Raw genomic sequence first — 20,813 nt, forward strand, 5'->3', positions numbered from 1 at the left:
TACCACCACGCAGTTTTATTGAACATTCCTCAACGATCCAACAATTTGCTCAAAGCAGAGAAAACGACAACATACTGTTTGTTGCCTTCATGACAACGCACGTTCCCCCACAGCGCTGAATTAACGTTTGCAGCTCATGAAAATTGCAGTGGAGTCTCCTGATCCATCCTATAGTCCCGACTTGGCTCCTTCGCACTGCGTGGACTAATGAAAAACTTAAAGAGTGATCAGAGATTCAAGATTAATGCTGACGTTAGAGCTGTGCACGGCATGCCAGGGATCCAGGTTCGAGTCCGGTCGAGAATGCGTTTTTCACATCACCTGCTTCTGCCAAATTATAAAATAGTGTATTTCATGTTTCCAATGCAATATTATAAAGCGTTCTGCACAAATTCTCGTTTATATTTGAACTGCCCTCGTAGATTCATCAGGAGGTAAAGAGAAAGACACATAAATTTATTATTTTTATTATCGTAATATATAAATATATATAATATACAAAAATACAATAAATACATATTTAATCAATGGCCAAAGATCTGCAAAAAGTGCAATAAATAATCAGAAGAAACTGCCATGGAAAAATATCTTGGCTCACAGTGATGATGATGATGATGGCTTTGTGATGACTAGAGCAATTCATTCAACCTTGCAACCACTCCGTTCGTCTCAAAAGAAACTGAAAATATAACAAAACCATTTGTTAAGTGAATAACAGGAACGAAATTTTCTAGTATAGAATACGAAATTTTTCATAGGTACAGTTGGATCCATGACTATTACCGTGCAAATTGTCCATCGCCATGTCGTGCACTTTATTTGACCCAATAAGAGTTTCAAGAATTAAAAGAAAACTCAAACCAAGCTTCTGCACTAACATACATAAAAATCCATCGCTTGAAAACACACAGGATGTAAGAGAAAATTAATGAAAATAGTCATGGACAATTTGCTCGGTAATACTCATGGATCACACTGTACAAATGTCAAACCATTTATTTTTAACAAACTAAATTTCGTTTTTGTATTAATATGCTCTCCTTGGTGTATTTATGAAGGGTAATATTCAATTGTTAAAAATTGAATGTCAATGGATATTTTGGGGTATACATGATATTAGAATGGCAATTGAGACATAGCTTATATAAAGGATGTACATTTTAGATAATATCATTGCTGTAATGGAAACAATAAAACTTTCCCTAAAATCCTTATAATTTATACACTAAGATTAGGGTAAGAAATAAGAGGCAACACACGATACGAGATTGTTATTTTAGAATACGGAGTAAGTTACAGGAACTTTTCAGTGTATATCTTAAACTAGACCCTAACAACAGCAATTTTTTTTGACTGAATATCTATTCATATACACGGTAAAAAGTTGACACTGCCATCAGTGATGTGCGTCTACGCTTAAACAACGATAGTCTACATTCTACACATAGACTATTTTATACACGTAGATGACGTAATCTATGTAAACAACATGGCGAAAGGTGATAACTTAACAAAGGGCGCTGTGGAATTGAAAGAAAATTATACTGTGCATCAGTTGCTCATGTGTGAAGAGAACTTTTCGTACTCATTATTCCAAATTCGAACAATTTCTCACCTAAGAAACCTAATATAGGAAATATTCTGGTGTTTTATGGGAAAAAGACCACTCTTGCCTCACGACTGCCATCTGTTGTTGTTGTTTTATGCATACTATTTATCTTCATCCATAGTTGATGATAGAAAAGAAGAGCAATTTTGTTGTAAATAGGATTCTTTTCATTTCGTTAGGAACCAATATAGTTGAAAATGTGACTTTCCTTTCATGAAAGCCTTGAAAGTTAATTTTAATGCACTTTAGATTGTCTACGTAGTCTATGTAAACTACAACCCAATGTAATCTACGCGTAGATTACGTGTAGACAACGCATGTAGACGTAAACTACGACACATCACTGACTGCCATCCAACCACAGTACAAAAATAACCCTAATAGCTTTAAAAGTACTTTAGGCTTCTTCATAGTTACAATTGTATGTTTGTCGATGCAGTTTAAGAATATATATATTTATGTTGCACACAGCTAGAATTTATAATAACATAATTGCCTATCTTTATACATGATAAAATATTGAATATATTGAAAATTTATATAATATTAATGTATATAATATAAAATTGAATAATTTTGAATTTTTTTCTTAAATGTCTCAATGTTATACTATAGATCTATAAATTTAACATGCATGAGTATGTATCTGTATTCAATATTTCAAACAGTTACCAGCGCCATCTTTCCTTGTCATTCTAGTTTCAACATGAATGCACATGAGCTGTTAAAAAGAAACTGTTGTGCCCCGTTTATGTAAATTAGCAGACTGTTACATTATAACACAATGCGTACAGAAGAATAAATATTTTTTGATATCAGCACTATTACGGTACTATTTACATCTATCTCTATTGTAGAAGAAAGGTAGGAAGATATGTGTTTAAGATTAGTTTTGAATTGTTTGAATCATGTATCCTATTCATTAGCTACTTATGAAACATTTTATTTTGAGTTGTGTCCTCTAATAAAGAAATGCTGAGTCTGTTAGTTGAGCAATTATTCGTTATTGCAATAAGGCATCACTATGCTGACGGGATCTTTCGTACCGAAATAACGAGTGACAAATGACAGAAGATAAAATGTCAGGTGACGCATCGACGTGACAAACGACAGTAGATGTCGCTGTGCGAAGATATTGCCGATATACTTTTTTTCATCGGTTTGCAATCTAAAGAATTAAATAAAACTAGAGAAATTGTTGGAACTTACAATGCAATTAGTGATATCAGATGCATTTCACATATTTTACAATATGTGTCAAGATATCTTGCGCGATTGTGTGTCTGTTGTAACACATTTCGTACGGCTGTGAGATGAGAAGTGACAAAGTGACTCGAGGGTTCATTAGTGAACTAGTACAATGGATGACTCGATTTTGGTGCACCACTCATCTATACCGGCTCTATAGGCCTCCATGCGTGAGCCCCACAAATGTACAAGAGAGAATCCAATGAAGACCTTAATTTGTTTTTGTTTCTTATCTAGATTTCTGTATGTAGGTTTGCACAAGTTTGCTGCTTCTTGGCACAGCCCTATTACTGGTCTACACACATATTTTCAACTTTAACTTAGTGCCTGTACACCTCAAGAAGAATAAGTATTTGGGGTCCACTTATAAGCCACTGCGAAGGCCTTTCCACCCATCTGCCTGCTAACTTAGACCATTGTCAAACTTTCTCCTCCATTAGCAAACTCGCTGGTGTGGTACGCATGCATGGAGATATTGAATTTTTATTTCACTAGTAATTTCCGTAAGTTTTAGGCTGACAGAGGGCAAGAAATCACTCCTCTTCACTGGTGCAAGTGCGTAGAGAAGGCGCCATCTTTAAAATAACAAAAATGACGTTTTGAAGCTCACTTGATTAATGTTGCAGCCTTGAGGTTGTTTTGTAAATAACAGTTGATACCTAATGTAAATTTAACCTGTATGCACTTTGCTCTACAATTTTTATTGGACTTCTAAGGCTTTAATTTGACTCTTGCAATACTATATTCCCTGCACATAACATTTTCCTAAGTTCCAGTTTAATTCAACTTGCATCCAACAGAAACATCCTGAGGATGCAGTAAATATGTACATAGAAATATTACTTGAAGCTTCCCTGATTATATTAACAAAGTTATATTTATTACCTGTTACTACGTTGATCCCGCATGAGCATGACTGGTCTTCGCATCCTTGGAGGCAACTTCCTCTTCTGCCTGAACATGATCGGCCTCTTCACAGCCTTTGGCATGGACGCGACGTACCTCACATGAGAACTTCCAGCCGCAATCATGGGAACACGAAGCTTCATGTGATGACGAAGGATTCTTTTGTGGTGTCGGGGCTTCTTCGCTAGCCGGGTGCCGTACACTGGTCGCTCAACAATGGAACCAAGGGAGCCATCTGATTGGAGACTTTCCAAAGCAGGGAACTCCGGTTTGACATAAATGTGAAAGTCCTTCTCTGGGTTACGTTGGTTGATGAGCGTGTGCTTTGCCTTTCCTCTGCCTTTTGGTCTCTTCGTGGGTCGGCCAGATAAGGCAAGAGTTGGGATGGTCCTGTTCTTGTTTCTATATCCTTGGATGGCTAGAGCGTCTTCAAACGCTCCGATAGGTCTTTTCTCCCCACCGCGAACTGGATAGTACGTTTCCCTGATTGGCTTCTGCAGAGAGTTCACTCCTGCACTGTCTATGAGCGGCTTAGGGCGGTAGCTTTGGCGGAAGACTGGTACTCCTGGACGTTTTGCACCACCCACGACGCCTTCGATAGTGTTCCTCAGCTTATGCTTCGATGGTGCCCTGTATCTGCTGCTGTATCTACCTCCGGTCTCCTCACTGTACGCAGCAACCTTGTTGGGTCTCTTCCCTCTGTTGCCTCTTCCACGATACCTTTGTGAGTTGAACTTCTCTGATCTTACTGCGTCTGGAACTTGCGCGACGTCTTGGGGTCTTCTGTGTGAGGGGTAATTCCCGAGGCCTATCCACTGCGTCTGTTGTGCTCCATCTAGTGGGCTTACAACGGCAGCAATCCCTAAGCCCTCATGTCCTTGTCCTGCGTTGTCACCAAAGGCACTTTCTAGTGCAAGCTGATCCAACACTTCTTGACTGTCTACTAACTGCTGCAGCGTCTTGTCGTCATAGTACTCCATTGCATTGGCAGCGACCAATGTATTACCGCCAGCTTTAGTGTCGAGCCTGTCGCCAATGTAATTATACCCTTGTATGTTGTTCGATGGTGTGTACGTGTACTCAACAGCCTGACCGGAATTCTTAAACGTGACACTTACAGGCGAGACTTCGTGCTGGCTACTCTTCTCCAACAAGCTCATCAGCTCGTTTGCCTCTTTCAGTCTCTGCAAGTCCACGTTGTCAATTTGTCCTGCGTAAGCGTCGTCCAAAGACTGGCTAGATTGTATTGAGAAGTCTTCCGGTACATATTGCTGGTTCTGCAAGGTGTACACCGCATGGTCGTTTTGACCAATGGGTTTGCTGATAGTTTTCGCAGGTTCGTAACTGAATGGTATGTTCTGTTCTGTGGGTGTACCAGCATAATTATTGTTCAGTGAGTGTGAGGTGACGTATTGCTCTTGCTGTCCAACATTGACTCTACTGTAGCTCTTTGGCACTGTCTTCTCATAGTCATCTCCTGTATTAACTTTCTGGTACGAAACGCCTGCGTAGTCTCTTTGCTGATCGTCATCTGGTACTCCGTATTTCAGGAAGTCGCTGCTGTATCTTGAGAATTGCAGACGGTGCTTTGTACGTTTCTTATCTTTCTTCGGAGCAGCATTGAAGTCCAGGAAATCATACTCTTGACGCTCTGATGGGTTAACATATGAAGCGGCGATTTGGGTAGTGTCCTGTTGAGATATCTTACCTTGCAATTCATCAGATTTTGTCTTAGAGCCGTAATTTTGAGCACTCATGTACGCTTCAAACAGTTCTTGGTTCTCTGGGATCTTGAATCTGTTATTTGGAGTACTCACCTCTGGAGTGTTGAGAAGGTCGGTGTACTGTGGAGTGGATTGTGACAGTTTTTGAAGCTTACTTTTCTTCAGATATACATTACCATTTTGTTGTGGTACGTCAGACTGAACATTGATATCATATTCGTTGTAAGGGTCGTTAGCGTCTTGGCTGCTGTAGAGACTTAGAGCGTCTAGCTTAACATTGGTATATTTTGGATCATCTGCGTATGTTCTTTCAAAGTATGCTGGTGCAGAATTTTTGTAGGTTTTTTCATGAGTACTGGCGACGTGTTTGTTTGCAAGGTACTTCTGAATCTCACCTTCGTAGGCTTCAAAAGTACCGCCGCTTGTCAGAATTGTATCGTCCTGTTTTCCGCCGGTAAGCAGTACGTCGTCAACATACTGCTGTTGCCCGCTAGGGGGATTGTAGTTTGCAGCTGCATCAAGGTACTTCTGAACGTCCGCCTCACCAATACTTCCCTCACTTACTTCCGAAGCATCGCTTTGGACATTCCCGTCGTACGCTTGATACACTTTCTGACTGTGCGGCCGTGCGTTGCCTTGCAGCAAAACATCCTTTTGGGCAACGTTGTCGTAGGAGATGTACTTACGCGTACCGAATGCTTTGTTGCGAGATCGGCTGTCCTGAGTAGGGTAATCTGCAGGTAGGTCGTCATAGTATCCGTGTGCTACACGATCTACACTCTCTGGAGCTGCATGGCTTCGAACAGGCGTCACCACACTGGCCGAGCTGTCGGGCTCCTTAAACACTTTGGGTCCATCCAGGTTAACAAACCGTCCTGTCAAACGGTTGTAGTTGCCTTGCGACTTCAAACGTGCTGAAACCACAGCTCGCGAAGAAAGCCTGAACTCTGGGTTCCTTACATACTGGTAGGAATTTGGAGACAGTGGGGCATGTTGTTGAGGAGCATAGGGAACTTGAGGTGCTGGACCAGCGTAGACACCTTTGCGGCCTTGAGCTATGGTCGGGTAGGGAACCACAGCAAGAACCAGTTTGGAAGGCTTCGGAAGGGTCTCTGGGGTTCCCTCGGATTCTGAAACCGCTGCAGCTTCCATGACGTTTACAGAAGTTTTGACGTCATCATTCTCTTTGGCACATTCTACCCATCCTCCAATGACGAGTAATAAAAGAGATATCTGTTTAAAGATAAAGAAAATTGCATGTTAGTTATTGTGAGCAGTTAGAAACACTATACCTAGGTACTTTGAAGCATAGGCGCCCAAACTACAGTCCCCAAACCATCAAAGTAGTTCCAATGAAACCTCTTCATACATTTGTCAGATATTATTAGTGTAAGTAAAATACAATATGGCTCGCGACCGTTTCATCAGCCTCGCCGTCCCTGGATAAGAAAAAAGTTGAGCCACCCCTGATTGAAGGTAACTATTTTATGGCCAAACAAAATGTACAGTATCGGACAATTCTGGACTGTAAGAAACCCATTGAGTTTCAATGGTGCTGTTACAGCCAAGAACTCTCCGTGACTGTAGACTCGATTTAAAATGTGGTACAGATGGCATACCAATCATGGTGTTGCAAACCTCAAATCTAATTTATCACCAGAATTAGTGTTAGTGTACATCACGTCTGAATATTTTAAAAATATACTCTTGGACTAATTTCACCCCTGTTTCGGCAGCTCAACACTATATAAGGTTGATAATTAGGTAAAGTTGGAAGAAGTTTGGCACAAGATACGTGAGATTGTGGAAGAAAAACAGTGAACACAACACTAGGTTGAATCCATGCGTATATTACAACAGTTACTTGCGTTCAGCTGTCAATTTCTGCTTGTTTTGCTGATTGAGTGTTCACGAATTGGTTGCAAATGTCACCTGTATGTAACTACAAAGCAAGCGACATCTGTAGTTCGTTGTGTCTACGGTCCCGATTTGGTTTTTGTTATTTAGAATCGCTTTTCTGCCACTTTTGGCTAATCGCGTCAATGATTATTAGTGATATGATGAAATTAATGAAGAGGCACTATTTATTTATTTCAGAAATTGAACGTAACAGGTATATTACCTATTTATCGCGGTCATTATACAATAATTTTGTGATAACATTATTGAAAAATTGCATATATCAATGTACTATATAGACAGAAAACATTTAACAAACATACAAGACTTAAGTTCTATCGTAATTTATGTAATTTTGGTACATTCCTTTTCAAAATTACGGTCGGGCAAAATAAGTCCACACTGTTTTCACTTTTGATGGTATCATTAAATGTTTTACACTTATTCCAAATTGGAAATATTGCCAGAGCGTTGGTTCTATTACGACGGAGGCTGAAGAGTTGCCTTCTTGGTGAAACAAAGATTAAAACGGGTAGAAACAATCAAAGATTTGGGAGTTCTGTTCGATTCCAAACTTACATTTCACGGCCACGTTAACTTCATAACCAACGAGGCTTACAGACTTCTGGGATTTATAATGCGTACATGGAAAGAGTTAAAAAATCTCGGAAGCTTAATGATGCTCTATAATGCTTACGTTAGAGCGAAGATTGAATACGCAAGCATAATGTGGGACTCTCAAACCCAGCAAGATTTAAACAAAATGGAACAAATTCAAATTATATTCTTAGAACACCTAAAGTACAAACTAGATGGTACCCTCAAATGGAATCCCGTGAGAGCCTTCTCAGATATTTTAACCTAGCAACTCTCAACAACAGACGCATCATGCATCAGCTCATTTTCCTCCACAAAATTTTAAATAATGCAATTGAAGCTCCTTTCGCCCTGTCACAGCTCGACTTCTTCGTCCCCTCAAGCAAATCACGACCAAGAAGGCAACTCTTCAGCCTCCGTCGTAATAGAACCAACGCTCTGGCAATATCTCCATTTTGGAATAAGTGTAAAACATTTAATGATACAATCAAAAGTGAAAACAGTGTGGACTTATTTTGCCCGACCGTAATTTTGAAAAGGAATATACTAAAATTACATACAGGGTTTGTCCGGAAAGTAATGAGACTTTCCACCGCACGGCGCTCCAGTCGTCAACAGAGCGTCCGCCACGAGTGGGATTGGTGGTGGGGGGGTCTTAGCTAATTAACGCTACCCGGATCAGTTGCTTCCGAGCTCTGGTAGAGCAAGGGTTGCTTATCGCGCAAACCGTGTTTCAAAACGACGTCAAGATTTTTTTGGAAGCTCAAACTGAAGCGTTCACTTGAGCAACGATACGGCATTAAATTTTGCTTCAAGCTTGAAAAACCGCTGCAGAGACGATCACCATGATTAGGGAGGCCTACCAGGACCAAGCCCTGTCAAGAGCCCAGGTTTTCAGTTGGCATGGAGATTTCAAGCAAGCGCAAAAGTTCGGAGTGGCACACCAAGGAGTCCCCGCGCCCCAAAAAGGCAAGGATGTCCAAGTCCAGGATCAAGACAATGCTCATTGTCTTCTTTGAGAAGAAAGGGGTGGTACACAAAAAATGTCTGCCTCAAGGGAAGACTGTCAACGTTGCTTACTACGTGGAAGTCCTCAAACGCCTGCGAGACAGAGTCAATCGTGTCCGACCGGAGATTGCCAAATGCTGGAAGTTCCATCACGATAACGCGCCGAGTCACACCGCGTTCGTTGTGACGTCATTACTGGCTAGAATCGGCATTTCCGCAGCCAACGTGCAGTCCCGACATTAGCCCAGCGGACTTTTTTCTATTCCCCAAACTCAAAAGAAGCTTGAAAGGTCGCCGTTTTGATGATGTTTTGGCCATCCAAGCAGCAACGATGGGTGTTCTGAGGGGATTGTCGTCAGCTGACTTCCAGGAGGCGTACGCTGCGTGGACATCGCGCTGGCAGCGGTGTGTCGATAGTCAAGGAGAGTACTTTGAAGAATTTTAACAAGTTGTACCGATTCGATCAATAAATTCTATTTCCTGGACCAAGTTTCATTACTTTCCGGACAAACCCTGTAAATTACAATAGAACCTAAGACTTGTATGTTTGTTAAATGTTTTCTGTCTATATGCTACATTGATCTGTGCAATTTTTCAATAATATTATCATTGTATAATGAACGCCATAAATGGGTAATATACCTGTTGCGTTGAATTTCTGAAATAAATAAATAAATAACTCAGGGGTTCCCAAACGTTTTCATTTCACGGCACCCTTACGGTTTCAAGATTTTTCCTCGGCGCCCAAGTCAGAATGTAAACCTATCTAACACTTACAAAGTCCAGTTAGTGTGGTTAGGTTGCTTGCCTTAAGTTATGAAATAAACACATGTTTCAAATTCAGAAACATTTTCTGCAAAAAGTACTAAATAAGCACATATAAGTGTAATTTCAGTGAAAATACTGGAACATTTCGCGGCGCCATGGCCCCACTTTTGGAACCACTGGCTCAAAAGACAGATACACTAGCTAAAAAGCCTATATAGAGGAAGAGGAACAGAGTAGATATTGAGGGAGATGGTGCCCGCTACTCAAAATGAATCCCTATGCCCACTGACAAATAGGACCACGACTCTTTACGCACGTGAATTAATAAAAGCGAAACGTTAATAATACAGAGCTTTTTCTGCATACTTTATGGTGCATGAATCCGTAACGCATATTGCTTTCACGGCTCATGCCTGATAACGATTGATATTTTTTTCCATAAGAGAAATGATCTGGAGGAAAAAGTTATCATGAGAAAGTTCGGTGAAAGCGGCCTCCGTTAACAATTAACATCATGCTAACTGAATGCGTCGTGAAAATTATATGAAAAAGTGGCTTGTTTTTCTCTTCAGGAATTTCGATTCATGCGCCAGTATTATTGTTGTGCGTTCATTGTTGTCATGGTTATCGACCTGCAGTGAGGAAATGCGGTTTGTTTGTTGTTTTGTCTTATCAGAGAAGAATATGTGCAACGGTTGAGTCAATAAGATGGTTGTTTTTGGACAATACCATGCAAATGAGTTAAGGAGAGGGGACATAAACTAGAAGGAATTATAAAGTGCTGCAGCAGATTTCTTGTCCTAACTGCTGGAGTATCTATTTTTTTTTATCGTAATGTGACTTACGGTACTGAAGTACTCTGTCGGTGTGTATGTATGTACAAAGGCGCTCGCAGGATTTTTTATCGGGAAATGAGTCATAGAAATTTATTATTATTATTGCTATTATTATTTCTATTATTTATTATTATTATTATTATTATTATTACTTTGTGGAGTACCTCAAGGGTCGCCACTCGGCCCAATTCTGTTCGCTGTTTTTATCAATGATGTTACATTATGTTTTAAATCTAGCACATGTTTACTATATGCAGATGATATAAAAATTTTTAAGAGTATTTTAACAAATAATGATGTCGCTCAACTTCAGGCTGATCTCGATAGAATGACATATTGGTGCAAGATTAATGAAATGGAAATTAACTTGAAAAAGTGTAAAGTTTTAAGATGTACTAAGAAAGTTCATTATATAGTCTCCAACTATTTTATTTATGAAAATAAAATCCAAGTGTGCGACAGTCATAAAGACTTAGGAATAGTAATGGACTCCTCTCTCATATTTGATGAGCACATTTCAGAAATTTGCAAAAGAGCAAAGAGAATGCTTGGTTATATATTTTTCTCATGGAAAGTTTTTAAAAAGGAAGAAACCTTAATATTCCTGTATAAAACGATAGTTCGTCCTATTCTTGAATATGCAAATGAATTATGGTTTCTGACTGCAACCAGTCACCTTCAGAAAGTTGAATCAGTTCAAAAACTTTTTATCAGGTTATTATGCACAAAGTTTAAAAAAAATTACTATGACCAACATTACTCTGAATGGTTATCACAGTTGAATATGTTTTCCTTATAAGAAAGAAGAAAAATGAAAAGGTTAAATTTTGCAGAGAAGATATTAAATTTCCAAGTTGACAGTGAATACTTTTTGAAAAATATAGCTTATAAAATTCCCAGATATTCACATAGGTATATCTCAATTCTCACATGCCTAAACAAGGCAAGAGGTTTAGTAGCTGATCTTGTTGAAACCTACAATTTGAATTTATGTTGATGTATAAAATTGTAGGATGTACTGTTTTATTTTATAATTATGTATTCAATTTTTTAATTTTGTATAACACAGGTTGTTTAATCGTTATCATCACTTCAATAAATATGATCATTATTATTATTAGAACAATACACAGTTAATTGCACAATATTATATAACAATAAACAATTATTAGTATCAGAGATATAATAGATCTCATTGAAAACTGTAACTTGAAGTGTAAATGTGCTAACTTGTTATGTTATGTTATTCTGCAGCTTATGTATTTGATTAGTGTAATTTTGTACTTTTGTATTTGACTTAGTGCTGTATTAGGTTTCATACTGTGCTCAACACTTAAAATAAACTATTATTATTAATACTACTACTGTTTTTTTAATTTCATACATTTGTAATTTTCATATTTTGTATATCTATATACAATTTGCATAACTGTAAACTTAACATATTAATTCATGTAGGACAAGAAGCTGCTTCTTATACAGAGCATTCCGTGACATTCGCTACGAGTCTCGTAGCGAATGTCACGGAATGCTCTGTAGTTAGATAATTATATATAATTATATAATGTGAAATGTACTGTAAGCTTAAATGTAACCCTACTTAAAAACAATAATAATAATAATAATAATAATAATAATAATTAGTTGTTGTACGGTCCATAAGTCACAGAAAAGAATACTTTTTGTTACAATATATCTCTACAATTTCACCATTCGAATGACATTAACTCTTTCCAGAAATCTCAGAGGGGTCAAGCCCCCCCTCCACCCTGCGGGTGTCCTTGTGTATGTAGGAGATTGGAATATGGGAGAAACGGGAAAGGAAGGCAAAAAAAGTGACAGAACAAGCTTGAAGAAGAAAGAACAAACCTGAAACGGAGAGGGGAAAAAGCGGAAAGAGAGCAAGTGCAAAAGAGAGAGAGAGATACATTAAAGAAAAGAGAGAGGGGAGTAAGAAAGAAGAAAAGGAGACACAAATTGGTATGGACAGAGTGAGAGAGAAAAACAAGGAAAGAAAGAGGGACAGACGGAGAGAAAAAAATTATAGAAAGAGATAAACGAGAGAGAGGGAGAGTGAATAGACCCAAAGAAAAGAGAAGAGGCCGATAGTCAGAATCGAGCGAGCAAAGTGTACTCACAAGGGAGGTTATCTAAGTGTCTCCCTCCGATTTCCATGAAACTTTTCAGGTGTATAGAGGGGCCCAAAGGAAGAAATACGTGTTTTTTGTTTCGGCCAAAGAAAAAACGGTTTTAGGGGGCAACCCCCCTCAAATGTCAAGATGATGACAAATTGAAGTGGGGATCTGACCCTTGTGTCCCCCTCCTATTTCCATGAAACTTAGCAGGTGTGTAGAGGGGCCCAAAGGAAGAAATACATGTTTTTTTGTTTATGCCAAAAAACTGTTTTAGGGGGCACCCCCCCCCCAAATGTCAAGATGAGGAGAAATTGAAGTGGGGATCTGACCCCGAAACCACGTAAATATGGCATAGGAAGAAGCAGGGGGCATAGGGCCCCTGTATACACCTGCCAAATTTCATGGAAATCGGAGAGGGACACAGGAGTCAGATCCTCACGTCAATTTGTCCTCATCTTGAAATTTGAGGGGGTTTTGCCTCCTAAAACAGTTTTTAGCTGAAACAAAAAAACACGTATTTCTTCCTTTGGGCCCCTCTATAGGCTACACCTGCCAAGTTTCATCGAAATCGGAGGGGGACACTTAGACAACCTCCCTTGTCAGTGATTTATGTATACACCCCACCATCCCCCTAACAATTACCAAAATTTCCTCAACATCCCTCAGAAATATTTTACAAAGGCCAAATTTATGTTCACTTTGCCTCTAAATGTATCCTTATACCCCCTCCTCTTAAATGCGAACTTGCATCCCAAAAATGGAAACACTAGGCTACAGAGAGAGAAAGGGAACGTAGCTGACAGAGTGATGTTCGGAATATTGACTGTTTTTACGTACTTTTAAAATGGGAAACCATAACTCTCGTACTCTTTCATGTAACGAGTAACGAAAGAAACACTAATACTAAACATAGGGTTGTAAAAATTAAAATAAAATTGTAATCTTAATACGAAGCATGTTTTGCGTGATATTCTCACCTCTAAATTTTAATCGTATGCATATAATATTAATTATAAATTTTAGGCCATCAATACAACATGGCCTTGCAGTCCATGTATAAAATACATTCTACCATAAAGTAAGAGTATTAGGAAATAAGAGTTTTGAAAGCAGTGGCGGCGATTACGGAAAGCGATGGGGAGGGGGGCATTTGCAACCCCACTTTTCGCCACTTTTGCCCCCGCACTATGCTAGCTAAAACTTATACAGGGTGCTCGGAAATTCCCCTTACAAACTCCTAGGGCAAGTAGAGGGGACTGAGTAGACAATATTTGGAATAGGAACCCATGGCCGGAAACAAACCGTTTCCGTGCTACAACCATGACAATGTGTTGGTATGCAACCGGGTAGGCAGTACATGACGTCAGAAGATCACCTGATAACATAAAGTGTAATAATTTATTACAACCATGTCAAATGAGGTGTTACGTAAGGTACAGAATTGAATGACGTGTGACTCAGTACATAATACAAACAATGTCAAAGGAACAAAAATGAAACGTACTATTCATTGATCACAATAACACTTGTGTCGACAGTGAAACGCAACAATTTGTTTCTGTCTTCTGCATTGGATGTGTCACATACGGCACTGCTCAACTACAACAGTGGCTCGATGTGAAGACCACCAACGTCGTTGCACACATGGTACTGACGAATCATGTTCCGGTGCACTCGCTCCATCACACCTGGTGCCCTGTCAATCTCTTGTGCAGCGAACCCTCTGTCTCTACAGGAGTCTTGTACACCATACTGCCCGACCCTGTGGCCGAGTGGTTAGCACATCGCGCTGCGACACCAAGGGTCCCGGGTTCGAATCCCGGTCGGGCTTGGTTGTTTGTGAATGTCCATTCATCAATTTCATCATTTCATCACTCATCCCCATCTTCGCAAATTAGCCAAGAGGCACAAAACGCGAAGTAAAATAAACTAAATCAATCAATCAATCAATGTACACCATACACTTCATACGACCCCGCAAGAAATAGTCCAATGGCGTTAAATCTGGCGATCGTGTGGGCCACGCGTTTGGACAACCTTGGCCTATTCACAAACAGGCACGTGAATGGGGCTCCAGGCAGGATACCGCGGCAGGGTAGACGTCATGTTCCATCAGGTGATCTTCTGACGTCATGTACTGCCTACCCGGTTGCATACCAACACATTGTCATGGTTGTAGCACGGAAACGGAAAGTTTCCGGACAGGGGTTCCTATCCCAAATATTGTCTACTCAGTCCCCTCTACTAGCCCTAGGAGTTTGTAAGGGGAATTTCCGAGCACCCTGCATATAAAGGGAAATATACTGTCTCCCCCCGTTTTAGCACCTTGCCCCCACCCCCTCCATCCCGGTTTTGGAACCCAATCGCCACCACTGTTTAAAAGTAACGGTAAATGGAACTTGAGTTACATTTCGAAGAGAGTAAAGAACAAACATTAAAAGGAGAGAGAAATATCAACATCCCTCTGTAACTCGGTTACGTTTAGAAATTAACTTTCCACAGGCTGTGTGTGTGAGAGAGGGGGAAGGAGAGAGAGAGATGAATAGGAGGACAGAAAGAGACGAAAAGAGATAAAGAGGAAGAAGCAACAACGAAAGAAAGCAAAAATAGTCAATGAAATGAAAGAACTGAGAACACTTTGGGTGAGAAAAGGTGTAAAATATGGAACTCTTTGTGTGTTAATACTCTTGTTTTACAGTCATTCTCATTATATAATAACGATCCCACAGCAGAACCATAATTAGGCGGTTTTAATTACCCCAAAAAGCAATTATCCATACGCAACATACTCGGAAAGAGATGTAAGCTTCAGTCTGGGTCCTTTTTGGGAACGAGTCCGAACATGTAACTCAATTGTGCGTTCCGGTCTAAAACCCAACTTGGCGAATCGCTACAAGCCATAAAGGTGTCATTGCCAGAAAGCTACTGGGGATAGGAGACGATGTACCTTGACCTCTTGCACGCTGCGGAGTGTGACGGATAATTTATGGCGGGAATCCAAAATTCCATGTCGATGGTGTTAGCTGCCTGGCGCCTCTAATCACCCTAATCTGCTAATTCTGAAATGGAGGACAAGGTATTGTTGGAGAAGTGGGTTTATTGGTCTGTATGGCCAGTTGTTTTTTCACCTTGGTTTGCTTTACGTTCAATGTACTGTGTATTGTTATTCATTGACCATTACCAAAGCTACTATGCTTGTGGTACACTTAGTGCAGTTCCAAATAATTTCGTTCGGGTACGCTTAAGGGTGGACCGAATATATATGCAAGATAAATTTTATATATTTAAAATTGAAAGTTTTCTTCCTATGTCTCAATGCTGAACGTACATGAGTCTGTGTTCGTTGCATTGAATTGTTGCTTTAAGTCCACTTTGTGCACAGAAAGGCTAATCGGGACTGGACCTACAGTTTAAGGTGGGATCTAAACCACTGTGTCTCCACCGGGTATCGAACCCGGAACTCCTTGCATAGAAGGCGACGACGTTACCAATACGCCATCGGGGATGCCCTATATTCCAAATGCTTACCAATCTTACGCCCTTACCCAGGGGAGGGGCCATGGGGGCCATGACTCCCCCCTCGAGCTATGAAATATTCAAATGTGAACTTATAAAAAGCCACGAAATTAACATAGACGATTTTTCAAAATTGTAAAAATTTACTTTCATAAATATACTTTCTATAACTCGAAGTCGGCGATTTTGGCCCTCTATAACTCGAACCTCGGTAAGTCGAAATCCTTAATACCTCGATTTTTTCTTTTCCCCCTCAAGTTCGAGTTATCAAGGTTGCACTGTAATTATGTATCATTTAATTTATAAATACATTATTTTGCAAACATAAACACAGCCTTTGTCCGTAAGCGACTGTGTTGCTGATTGTTGTGTCGGAAGGAGTTGAATTTTGTCAGTTCTTTTCATTGATTGATTTGCTTTATTTTACTTCGCATCTTGTGCCACGTTTTGGCTAATTTGCGAAGATGGGGATGAGTGATGATATGATGAAATTGTTGAATGGACATTCACAAACATCTATGCCCAGGCCAGGATTCGAACCCGGGACCCCTGGCGTTGTAGCGTACTTTGAATCATAATATTTCAATTACACAATTGTACATCTAGTTCTAGCTGTAATATTACTATAGCATTTATGGTCACATGTAGTACTTCCACAGCATCTCCCTGACCACTGTAAGGGAAGTGGTTAGCACATCGCGCTACGGCGCTAGGGGTCCCGGGTTCGAATCCCGGCCTGGGCATAGATGTTTGTGAGTGTCCATTCATCAATTCATCATATCATTACTCATCCCCATCTTCGCAAATTAGCCAAAAAGTGGCACAAGAAGGGAAGTAAAAAAAAGGAAATCAAATCAAATCTTACGATGTTTCTCTGTATCTATTTTTACCCATTACTTTTTCTCTCTTTTCCTGCATTCTTTCTATATCTTTAATTTCATTGCTTCTTTCTCTCTTTTCCGCATCTATTTTTACACCTCTTTCTTGTCGTTTGCTAATTCTCTCTCTCTCTACTTTTATATTTCTCTCTTTTCCGCATCTGTTTTATACCTCTTTCTTTTCTTCTCCTATCTCTATCTCTTTCTTTTTATGCATATACTTCTTTCTATTTCATTCTAACTCAGTCTCTATCTCTCTCTAGTTACCTTTAATCTATTTTCTCTTTCCTTCTGCATTTGTTTTTTACCTTTCTTTTCATACGCTCTTTGCCTAAAATTTTCTTCCCTTTCTTTCATTCTATACTTCTTTCTTTCTTATTCTTCCTCTACTTCTCTCTGTCTCTCCCCTATTTACCTTTAATCTTCTTCGTCTCTCTTTTTCTGCATCTCTTTTATACCTTCCTCTTCTTACACTGTTTACTATAACTTTCTTTCTTGTTCTGCATGTTTCTATTTCTCTTTCTTTCTCATTCTTCCTCTATTTATTTCTCCCCACCTCTTTCTTTTCTGCTTTTGCCTTTGTCCTCTCTCTCTTTACCTGTAACTATTTCTTTCTTTCTCTTTTTCTGTATCTACTTCTATACCTCTTTTGTCTTCATTCATCCTGTCTCTCTTTCTCCCTTTGCCTATAACTACTTTTTTTCTATCCTCTCTCCATCGGTGTCTGTGCTTCTGTCTATTCTCTCTCTCTCTCTTTATTATAACTATCGTTTTCTCTTTTTCATAATGGTTTTGTCTCCCTCTCTTTTCTGACCTATTTCTTGCCTCTTTTCTCATTCTTTTTCCTTACCTCCAACTTTCTTTTCTCTCTTTTCTGCAGTTGTTTCTAAACATATTTCTTTTTCTCTATATATTTAATTATTTCTCACCTTTCTCTTTCTTTCTTTGTTTCTCTATTTGCATTCTCTTCTATTTCCTTTCATTTTTACCCTTTGTCTCTCTCTGTGTGTGTATGTGTTTATTTGGAGATATGTGTTATTGCTGTTTGAATTGTTGTCTTAGCTTATTTCACGGTGCGGCAAGAACCCACCCTTTTCGCCTGGTGGCTATGTCCCTTACCAATGGTACAATGTTTATCCCAAAGAATTATGTTCTATGAAAGAGTAGGCAGTAGTAGTTTCAATACCAGACGAGACTTTGTATAGCCCATTCCGCGAAGGCAAAAATCTACCTCGTTTTCCTGTCTCGACTTCCAAATGCCTATCTCGTTCTCGGTCTTCTCGTCCATCAATGTGTTTCATTATCAAATTTGTTTTGTGGAATTCGTTTCCTCATGCCTTTCTCATCACAATTTAGAATTTCACCAGCCTGTAATTATCTCTTTGCTCTTTGGCACCATATTTAGTAGCACCCTGTATGTACAGGGTGTTTTCTTGAAACCTCTCACATATAAATCAATCACTGAGAACAAATTGAGACAAATGCTGACCTGCAGTACACGCAAGAAGAAACAAGAAAATAATGGAGTGTACCGCTTCAAAGTTACCCTCGTACTCGCTAGATGGCACGAACATCGAAGAGCAGAATAATGACTCATCAGGGGCGAGCACTTCTATATTTTACAAGTATGTTTAGCCTAAAATTATGTAATTTTCTCATTTGAAATTTCTAAGCATGCCAATGAACATTCATTTCAATGTTTGTGAAGGGTCTTTTGAATAACTAACGTATCTTGAGGGTGTTTTCAAAAGCTTGGTCGTAGTACATTTTGAAATGCGTCTGTACTTGGTTCAAGACATCTCATCTATTAAAACGTAATCTGTGAAGATGTTAGGTATATATCTACAAATTAAAAACAGTATGGGCACAATCTGCTTCTTTACCTAGGTATATATAAAGTTCAATGTTAAATATTAACCCAAGTCCTGTCCGAAAAATTGTCTGTTTCTTTCCCTAAGCTCAAAAAAAATGAAGTATGCATAGGGCTTTGAGAACGAAAAAGTTGCAGATATGTAGATATTGGCAGATATCACTACACTGTATGGGATGTAACAATAATATACAGGGTGTCCTGGCCAACGGACTACAGGCAAAATAACTTTTCTCAGTAACATTTTTGTCGTTAATGCATTATTTAAGCTCTACAAATGTTCAGAAAAGATCGTTTTACTTCTTTGGAACTTTGAGTTCGTTTTTTTTATTATTATTTAGTAAACTGTTTAGTGTCACAGACAACTAGTATCAGAGGGACAAGCAGATAGACTAACTTTGGATACACTTGAGCCAGAGGCTTGTTTCTTTCCTATTTACCTCAGTTTTCATCATTTCCTTTTGAATACGTTGTTCTCCACCGTTTTTCGAAAGCTTGTAATCAAGGAGTCCCGGGTTCGATACCTGGTGAAGGCACACAGTGGTTCGGATCCCACTTTAAACTGTAGGTCCAGTCCCGATTAGCCTTAGTGTGCATAAAGTGGACTTAATACACCAAATCAATCTATCAATCGAAAGCTTTATTGGTTGATTTCGTTTATTTTACTTCACTCTTCTGCCACTTTGGGCTAATCGCGAAGATGAGAATGAGAGATGATATGACGAAATTGATGAAGGGACTCTCACAAATAACACCCGTTCCGAAGCCGGGATTCGAACCTGGGGCCCCTGTCGTCGATGCGCGCTGTGATAATCTCCGCCAAGTAACTGGTTAGGATAACGCGTTGGTCGCTTAATATTACAACATTATAATGTGGTTGATAGTATGTAAGTTCTCTCAAAATATGTATGCTCCTTGCAACACTGTCATGCGCTGTTCTCATGGACAGGGAGGTGCGTTACAGATGTGTTGGGTTGCCAGCATATAAGCGGAAAAGTGGGCCTTTTGATCCTTTGTAGCGCAGAAACAACGCACCAAAATGATACTGAGAAAAGTTGTTTTGACGTCCTCTATACGTTTGTGTGGTCCGTGGACGACATTTAAATAACACCCTGTATAGTCCGTTCGTAACGAACTCAAGATCACCAAGTGTCCATAAGATTTCGATTATCATTTTTCAGAAAAGGCCTCTGAACACACATGCATATGAGGCACATATAAATCCATATTGTCCACTTACTTCACGTATCATTCCGAATCAAGAATAGCAACTTGGTCCATCCATAAACGCACAGCACTGAGCACACACACCACAGACAACCTCGCGACGCTGAGGCAATCAAACGAACTATTCAATGTTAATTTTTGTCACAGTTTTATACCCGTTAAGGTCCTACGAACAACTTTCTCCGAGAAATCATTTACCACTTTTCCTCTAAACAGTTTTTCTCTCTTCGTTTTCTTAATATGGTTCCTTATCGACGCACCCGACCTATAAAGTAAAAGGGAATTCATACGGTGACAGTCTGTCGTGGCATTTCTCAATGCCAGCACCCACATTTGCAAGCATGAGTAGCTTCAGCTTTTCCTTGGCGAAGAGTCGCCCATCCATGCGTGAAATTCACATGATAACACACTACGTGAGCTATGCGATGCTTCATTCAGCCATTAATGAACATGAAACCGACATTTTGCTTAATTGTGCGGAACATTTATGTTCTTGCAAGCATTTTCGTGTTTCTCTGCATTTGCTGATCATTTTTATTGGATTTTTTTTGCAAATTAGATCTGCAAGAGGGTTATTCTGAAAGTGAAATGG

At 39.5% G+C, this 20,813-nt stretch overlaps 1 protein-coding gene across 1 annotated transcript; it reads right to left on the reverse strand.

Annotated features, from left to right (window-relative positions):
• Positions 1 to 477: 477 nt before the first annotated feature.
• Positions 478 to 20,328, reverse strand: LOC145980649 (uncharacterized). Its single transcript, XM_083113697.1, has 3 exons — positions 20,235 to 20,328; positions 3,743 to 6,720; positions 478 to 679 (listed from the first exon to the last, which is right to left on the reverse strand). The coding sequence occupies exons 1-3, from the start codon at positions 20,244 to 20,246 to the stop codon at positions 670 to 672; spliced, it is 3,000 nt and encodes a 999-aa protein (XP_082969823.1). The 5' UTR covers positions 20,247 to 20,328; the 3' UTR covers positions 478 to 669.
• Between the last annotated feature and the right edge of the window lie 485 nt (positions 20,329 to 20,813).

Source organism: Lepisma saccharinum, chromosome 28 (genome assembly GCF_977018435.1).
Source record: "Lepisma saccharinum chromosome 28, izLepSacc3.1, whole genome shotgun sequence".
Taxonomy (NCBI): domain Eukaryota; kingdom Metazoa; phylum Arthropoda; class Insecta; order Zygentoma; family Lepismatidae; genus Lepisma; species Lepisma saccharinum.